At 56.7% G+C, this 8,562-nt stretch overlaps 1 protein-coding gene across 1 annotated transcript in view; it reads left to right on the top strand.

Moving 5' to 3' along the window:
* The first annotated feature begins 712 nt into the window (after positions 1–712).
* The window catches only part of CDX1 (caudal type homeobox 1), a 19,542-nt gene continuing 11,692 nt past the window's right edge, over positions 713–8,562 (top strand). Inside the window, exons 1-2 of the mRNA XM_019506146.1 lie at positions 713–1,115; positions 3,923–3,928. Coding sequence (XP_019361691.1) covers positions 713–1,115; positions 3,923–3,928 — 409 coding nt within the window. The remainder of the gene's footprint in view (positions 1,116–3,922; positions 3,929–8,562) is intronic.

Below are 8,562 nucleotides of genomic sequence, written 5' to 3'. Positions count from 1 at the left end.
GGAGGCTGGACCGCAGGGTGAGCGGGGTCTGAGTGGGGTGTCCCCCCTGCTCCTCGCAGCCTCCAGCATTTAGGGGCTAGGAAGCTCTGACTCAGAGGCCGTGCCGCTCGCTCCTGTGCTCGATAGCGCCCGACGCCCCTTTCCTCCAAGCCCTCTGTGCATGCGGCTGGACTCCCAGCTTCCCCCACATCCTGCGGCAAGGAGTTCCACGCTGCAATGCCTCGCCGGCTAAAATGAACTTCCTTGTGTTAGGTTTCCACTTTCCGGGTGGTCTCCAATTCCTTTCTTATGGCTGCTGAGCCCTGAGGTCAGGGCCGGCGTTTGCATGGGAAGAGACTAGAGATGCTCTTACCAAGGCTTGGCTCCCAGTCGCTCCCAGGGGCTCGGTGGAGGTGACCAAAGCCTGGGGCTGCCCCTGCCCAGCCTGGACCTTGCCTTTGCCTCCCCCCCACGGCTTCTGGCTTCCTTCTGGCCAGGCCCTGGGTAGCCGTGGAGGCTCCCCAGCCCGGCTCCTGCCCTTTGAAGTGCGAGCCTATCTCACCATGCAAATGCTCCCAGTGCTTGGCCCAATAAAAAGCCTTTTCCCCCCAGGGAGGTGCCTCTAGCAAAGGGCGAGGAGCAGCCCAGGTGAGAGGCGCAGCAGGCAGGCAGGCAGCAGCGGAGCAGCGTGCAGGGGAAGGGCGCAGCATGCGCGCAGCGCCCACGGGGGACCATGTATGTGGGCTACCTCTTGGATAAGGACTCTGCCATGTACCCCAGCCCTGCTCGGCCCCCCAGCCTGAGCCTGAGCCCGCAGAGCTACGCGCCCGCGCCCCCTCAGTACCCGGACTTCGCCAGCTACCACCATGTGCCGGGGATCCCCGGAGACCCCCAGCACAGCCAGCCCGCGGGCGCCTGGGGCTCTCCCTATGCACCCAGCAAGGACGACTGGCATTCGTATGGGCCCTCGGCCGCCAGCCCGGCGCAGCTGGGCTTCGGCCCCCCGGATTTCAACCCCCTGCAGCCTCCCGGCTCCGGACTCCTCCCGCCACCCATGCCGCAGCTGTCCCCCGGCGCGCAGAGGCGCACGCCCTTCGAGTGGATGAGGCGCAGCACCCCCAGTGGCAGCAGTGGCGGTAAGGCACCCCCAGACCCCACTCCTTGCCTGCTGGGCACCCCGGGGCCGGCGGGGCTGGGCTAGGCTGGGCTTTTCTTGGCTGGCACTCACAGGTGTTGCACTTGCCCTGGGCTTTACCGGCTGGGTGCCTTTCCAGCCTGGATCGCCCTGGTGCTGTCCTTGCGGCACCCTTTGGAAGAGGTCAGCGGGGCCCGGAGAGGCAGGAGCTGGGTCCAGGGTCAAGGCCGGGATGGAGCGTCCAGGGCCCCTGGACTCTTTGGGGGTTTCAAGGCACTTGGGACGGGCGGCCCCTCCTTGCCAGCAGAGCCAGGCGCTGTCCCGGCTGCAGGGCCGAGGCTGGGCTGCCCGGGACAGGTGCCTGCCAGGCTGGACAGCGATGGGCGCGCAGGGCGCAGATGCACATGCAGAAGGGGAGGTGGGGAAGGCGGGTGTGCGGGGCCGGGGGGAAGCTCCAGCCTGGTCCTGCGGGGTCCTGGCCCCGGCTGAACTCCTGACCTCTGCGGGGGGGTGGGAAAGTGGAAATATCTCTGCGGGGCAAGCGGCCAGTTCAAAGGCAGGGAGGCCTCCCAGGTAGTGCCCCCCTCCGGGCCAGCCCAAATCGGCCAGCGCTTTGCTTTGTCATGGAGATCCCGAGCTCATTGTCCTCGCCCATTGTCCCAGGGGCACAGCCCTTTTGATGTGGTTCACACGGGCCGGGCACTGCCCGGGGTCACCGCTGCCCCTGGGTGCAATGCCCAGCTCTGCTGCCTTGCCCCATCTCCAGCCCCTGCCCAGGCCACTCCACGCTCACCTTGACCCTGGTGGGCACTGGCACGGCCAGCTCCTGCCTCTCCTGGCCCCGCTAACCTGGTCCAAGGGGACTGCAAGGACACAGTGGCATTGCTGGGAGATCCTGGCTGGAAAGGGCCGAACGGCTCATGGCTGGGGGCACGGACAGGCCAGGCAGGGGTAGGCCGGGTGGAGGTTTATCCTCCTCTTCTCCCTCCCCTATTCCTTGCGGGTGTGAGGTACCTTCCCACGGGTACCCAGGCGGGTCATGTCCTGCTGGTATTAACAGGCACTGAGATGGGCAGCTCTCCCAAGGCAGGGAAGAGGATTTGGCCCCATCGTGCAGCCTGGCCTGTTTCTCTGCTGAGCTGGGCGGTGGCTATGGGAAAACATCCCTATTTCCCAGGCACGAGGAGCCTCACGGCCAGAGATCCAGCCGCTGTCAGGAGACTCCTGCTGTTGTGCAGGGGGGCAGGCGATGCTCCCTTTAGACTTACATGGGAGCACAGCCAAGGACCCGGTCCTACAAACCTGCCAGGAAATTTCCCTGCGCAGAAACACCTTTAATTAGCTGTCTTTACCCATATGGGACCGGCTCCATCCCCCCTGTTCAGCCCCTTAAGCCCTCCTCGATGCCCCGGGCTATCTCCTGCTGCCACCTTTGCTCTGTGCGGGCCACCCTGCTTTCTCCCTTAGGAGTTACTCTGCTTGGAAGCATTACAGCTTCCAAACTCCTTGTCCTGATGGGACCTCTCATTACTGGATAGGGTTAAAAGCAGCAAGCGCGGGGCCAAAACTCTCTGCCTGGAAGTTGTCCTGAGTCCATAGACGTCCAACCACTGATTGCAGTGGGCACAGGGCGAGTTGAGAGAAGAGTTCCCTGCTTGAGGACAGTTTGCACAGTTGAATGTTGAGACTCTCCCACACTCAAGCACACGCCGTTCCCCGCTCGTGTTGTGAAACCGCGCCAGCACGGCCGCCTCTGGCAGCACACGCACATGTTAGCAGCCTGTTTCCTCTGCAAAGGCTTTTTAAAGTTGGTTTCTAGACAAGTCGTGGGGATGCAGCCAAAGGGGTGCGGCTGTCTCTTTCTGCACGAAGTGCCAGACAAATCATTGCAGGCAGAGAAAGATAAAAATGTACATCAGAAACCTGGAGGACTGGGAAACACTGGCTTTTTAAACAGAAATGTTATATAGGGCGGCTGGGCAGCACCCCGCAATGTGAGAGTGATTTTGGTTACGCTGCACAGGACGGAAAAATATAACCTGGAAAAGGCAGATCTGGATTCAGGTGTTTCTTTGAGTAGCAGTCGCACTGACTGCCACCGGAGGTGGTTCAAGCACCTACTGAACACCTTCAAAAGACATCTAGATGTCTATCTTGCTGGGATCCTGTGATCCCTGCTGACTTCCTGCCCCTGGGGCAGGGGCTGGACCCAATGATCTTCCAAGGTCCCTTCCAGCCCTCATATCTATGAAATCTATGAAGCCTATTTTCCAACAAGCCCAGTCTCAGTCGCCATCCCCCTGAATAGCTGCGGGACTCTTGGCGTTTTGGAAAAGCAGGTTGATACCAGGTTGTTCCCCTGTTCAGCACTCAAACTCCCAGTGACGCCTGTCACATGTCTCTGGTTGAAAATCTAGGTGAATTCATGGGCAAGAGACACTTGGAGGCGGGGGTTTTACCAGATGCATCGTTCTGGGGGGTTTACCAAATGCATCACTGCTACAATGGGATCCTCCCAAGCTGGAAAGCCTTTCCACTCCCCTCTCCCCGGGGACGGAGGAGAGCCTCAGTAGCAGAGAGGTCGGATTGAGATGTGTTCAGGCTCTCACTGTGATTGAAGAGCTGCTTAATTGCTTTATACAGTTTCCCAAAGCTTTGAACTTCCCCTGTGACGACGTTGCTGAGTGTCCCAGGCAGTCTACAATGTGACGGGGGAGAGTGAGGCCTGAGACCAGGGGATAGGGGCATCTCCTGAATGCATCCTCGGGGGGTGGGCAGAGGTGTCTGCCTGTTCCCGGGTGCAGTGAGGATCTGGTGCCATGCCCCTTGGCTGCTGTCTATACCCAAAAGTTGCACCACATTAGCTGTACCAGGAAAGCTAATGTTGCACAACCCTTCTGAAGTGGGCACGGCCATTGCACTAGGGCATAGGCGCTTATACCGGAAACAGGAGACGTCCCACCATTTTAAGCCACTTCTGCATTCACCCCAGAGGTTGCTCCGGCAGCACTAGTTGTACTTGCACTGACCTAGGGATCTTGGCACAACACCTGTGTGTGGGGGCCAAGACCCCTTGCAGCAGGGTGGGTGCAGCCATGATAGCCGCTGCGGAGGTGGGTGAGACTGAAGGATGGCAGCTGCAGCCCAGGATGTGCCCTGACGAGCCGATGGCATTTCATCTGCCCCTTCCCCTCGTCGTGCTGCATAGCGCACAAGCTGATCGGTGCCTTCCTGCCTTTTCAGCGGCGCTCTGGGAATGGGACTCGGGAAGCCTCTGCCATGAAAGGCTCCACGCAAAATGCAATCATAGCAATCGCAATTAGATGATCACACAGTAAGAGCTCTAATTTAATTAGCTGCAAGCATAATTAGGGATGTGGAGGCTGTTCAGGATGTGGTTACAGCGTCTCACGATGTATGCAGAGGCATGAGTTCAGCGGTTGCTATAGGCTCACGCCAAAGGCTACCTTCATCAACCCTGGTGTTCAGAGGTACCTGACCATCAAAGCTGGGGTGTCCAAGGCAAGGACATGGTACAAGGCACATTATGCCCGTTCCCAGCTGTTGGTTAGAGAAGCCGGCGCGCCTTAGCCATGCTAGCTTGATGGGCCACGAGGCTTGGGCAGACCGTATAACTTAATTTTGATGCATTTTGTTCCTTGACTAGAGCAGGGTCTGTGCATTGTTCACGGTGGGTGAGGCCCTGCTTTCGTAGCTTGTTACTTGGCTAATTTCTGCAGGGCAGAGCTGTCTCCCCGCTGCAAGCCGCAAGGCAAAATCTTTGATGGGCGATGAACGCATCAGAGCGTCGCCACCCGGGCCGCTGACTCCAGAGCCCGTGTGATGGGGGAGGGATTGGTTCCTGTTCCCACTGAGACTGGCCTTCTCCAAACCGCTTCCAGGTTTGGGATCTTTAGGTTTGGGCTCTTTTGCTCAGTCCTTCGAGGGGAGGGAAGCTCGAAGCGCTCGATAAAGGAGAAAAGGAATCGACAAACATCTTCTCTGGGCAAACCTGCCAAAGAATTTTACACCAAGAGCTGGAATGAAGATAAAACAGGGGCCTGAAAGTGCCTCCGCTGGAGCTGAGTGAGGACTGGATTGGTAAAAAATATCATTAGTTGCTTGAGTTCATATCTCTTAGATTAAATGCACACAAAGGGCCAAATAAATCAACCATTGTCTCCTTGAATGCAAATCAAGAAATACCCCTGACCAGCTGCTGTGACCGCTTTAAAAAGGGGCAAGATACAGAAGTGGCGGTACGTCCGCTTGACATGTGGTTGGGTCCTGCTTTGACAGTCCTTCCTCAGGCCAGCCTCCCAGCGAAGCCAGCTCCCTTCAAGACTATCCCCGGTGAACCCAAAGGGACGTTCACTCAACGTGCTCGGGAACTGGCTTTGCATTCTCCGTCCTGGATGAGGCCGCCACGTATGAATCTGGCTTCAGTGGGGGTTTTGCCCGAGCGAGGACAGCAAGATGAGTCCCTGCAGAGCTGTGCGCTGGGAAATGAAGGTGTGAAGTCTTAGCTCAGTCAATGGAGGTGGAGTTCACTGGTGCCTGTCTCACCGCCTGCTCTCCGGTGGGATTTGTGTGCATGCGTGGAGGGTTTGCAGAGCTGGTTCCTTTCCTCCAAATGGACTTAAATCCTAAGGGCTTCCCCGCTACGGTCTGTTTTTTCAAGGCTGCAAGCGCATTATGAAGCCAAGAGTGAGCTGGCCCGGAGGCAGGCTCGACACAGATAAGGGCGAAATTCTTAACTGAATTGTTTTATTGAAATCAATAAACTGGACATTAATCAGCTGGGATTGATTAACTACCTAACTGGCTGGAAGGGGAATAGGAAATTAAAAGGAGAGCGTTTTCGCTATAAATATCACCAGTTTCATTATGGGGGCCATAAATCATAATACTTCAGAGGGCTGCAAATTAAGCCTCCCGCTCTGTCTTGCCTTGAATAAACAGTCGCAGTCTGCAAGCTGCTGGGAAAGAGTTGTGCTAAGTCAGGCTCGGGCTGTAGCAACTTCAGGCACTGTATGAGTGGAGGGGGTTTCTGCAGATGCCCGATCCAAAGTCCAAAGCGGCTAATGATAATGAGCTCTCTCCTCCTGCATCGTTCAATGGGCTTAGCATCCTGCCTTAGAGAAGGCAGCGGTTTGCTGCTAACTCTTTATGTGCTTTCCCCCGGCCCGAAGCATCAAATGATATCTGGGCAGGAAAACAATCTCCCTAGCGTGCGAGCGCTTTGCAGGGCTCGAGGGGCAGGGGTGCTGGAGAGCCACGCGGCAAGCCGGAAACAGAACAGAAATAATTCACGAGAAGTCATGTCCTCGTCGGACGGCCCCGCTTTTCCTGTCCACAAAACCTGCTCAGGCAGAGCGCGGGGGTTGCTGGTCATCGGCCATGGGCAGGTGTCCTTGTGAATCCTGCCCCTGGCAAAAGCTTTGCCGAGAGCGCTCGCTTGCTAGTCAGACGCTGAAATGCAGCCGGCGCTGCTCAGGTGCAGAAATCCCAGGATTTATGTAGGTTGTCTCCATTTCGGTTGCATCACTAACCAGCCTGGCGGGGTTTTGAGTATCCCCAGCCCATTTCCGCTCCCATTTGTGGAGGAATATTCAAGGCTTTTTGCAGGGGGTTGCGGGAGGGAAGCCTGAGTACATGAATGCTGGTAGAAAGCCCGGCCGCAAGCAGCAGTTATTGCCCAAACGTTTCCCAAACCACAGGCCTGGTCCAGGGCTTGTTCTTGAAACCTTGAGGAAAAAGGACAATTCCTTATTATCAAGGGGGCTTTGCTCTGCAAATATAGGCTGCTCGTAGAAGAGACGGTGTCGCAGACTTTCTCGGTGGCGGATTTTAAATTTTTTTATTTCTTGTGATTGTATGTGTGAAGAAGTCAGTACAGGTCTCCCAGCCAGGTAGGTAACGCATGATGCCAAAGTCCTTAACATGGTTAAATCAACTCATGCAGTGCACACGCACATACGTGTGCATAGATCACCCAACCCCCCGTTTAAATGATTAACCCATAACCTGCTACCGGCTTCATTTGGGGCTTCTCTCCTGTCTTTTCTTCAAATTGACTTTCCTTGAACAAAAAAACAACCAAAAAAGGGCTTTCCTTGAACATTAAAGGCACCTACGTGACCAGCTCAGCTAGGTTAGACCACAGGATTAGCGCAGGGACCCTTAAACCTCACACCAGTGACGGACGTTCCTGCAGAGGGACCGTCAAGGCCACCCGCCCAGCGCTCTGTTAGCATTGCGATTTAATGGATGATAAGAGGACCCCATCCTACCCACCCCACTGTTACCCAGGAGTCGCTCCATGGGTCAACTCATTGAGGAATAACGTGAGTGGAGTCAGTCCTGATTTAGGTCTGCGCCAAGCAGGAGAAAAATTAGGCCGTCTCCGGCATGCAACTGCGGCTTGGAGGGTGCAATCAAATAGCCCCAAATGTTGTAAACATGGGTTAAACTCTCCAGGGACCATCTGCAAGCGCGTCCCATGAGACCAGCTTGCTACTGGCACGGCTCCAGCTCAGACAGGGGACAGGATCCAGAGTGGCGCCGGGTGTGGGCAGCCGGGATCCACGGAGCCGGGTGCATTGGCCCCTCCTTTGAAACCGGCAGGCGTGACCAAGCCGCTCTGTTTGCTGCCACAACAAACCCCCAGGGTGGCTGCTCCCTGAGCAAGCCTGGTGCAACCGTGTGCCAGGAAAAAGCCACCCGGTGAGCAAAGGGCTCTGCCTGTTGGTGTAGGGTGGGGCACACGCCGCCTGCCCTTGGACACGTGGCCGAGGCCAGGCTGCAGCAGTGCCATCATCCTGGCATTAAGGGGGCACAGTTCTCAAATAGGGTTGTGTGTGTGTGCCGCAGAGGGGTGTTAAGGAGAGATGGGGGACAAAAATCTCATGGCCGTTCTGCTCTGGTTGGGTTAAAGTCATCCCACGGAAAGGCGCGGAGGCAGAGAAAGCAGGCCCTCCGCCCCAAGACCTGGCTTCTTCCTCATGCCCTGGCTCGAGGATGCGTTCCTGCATCCACACCCACAACCTCCTCTTTCCCTTCAAAGAGATGGGATACAGCCCGCAGTGTTTCCTCGACCATCTTGTTTTTTGCGGCTGTCTTTCTTGCGGGGAGAGTCCAAGAGGGAGTGAACAAGGAGTCCGATTCATTCAGACGGCGGAGAGGGCTTGCAAAACCCGGGTTGGTTCGTAGCCAGGTTAGCATCCCCCCTAAGGACCCGGTGTCCACAATACATTCAGCCCTCTCTCCCCTACGCAGCACGTTTATTTAACACAGTCAGAAGGCAGGGTGGATTTGCACCGAACAGACTCATTATATCAGAGCTGTGCTTTCATAAGCAGCAGGCTTACTTTGTCGGACGCTGTGCAGCGAGCGCAGGAAGCAGAGCACCTAAATAGAAGGAGACATGCGAGTACAAAGAGTGGAGA

Source organism: Gavialis gangeticus, unplaced genomic scaffold (genome assembly GCF_001723915.1).
Source record: "Gavialis gangeticus isolate Ggan-Ray unplaced genomic scaffold, GavGan_comp1, whole genome shotgun sequence".
Taxonomy (NCBI): domain Eukaryota; kingdom Metazoa; phylum Chordata; order Crocodylia; family Gavialidae; genus Gavialis; species Gavialis gangeticus.
The sequence above is the reverse complement of the archived record's forward strand: the minus strand, read 5'-3'. Positions and strand labels throughout refer to the sequence as shown.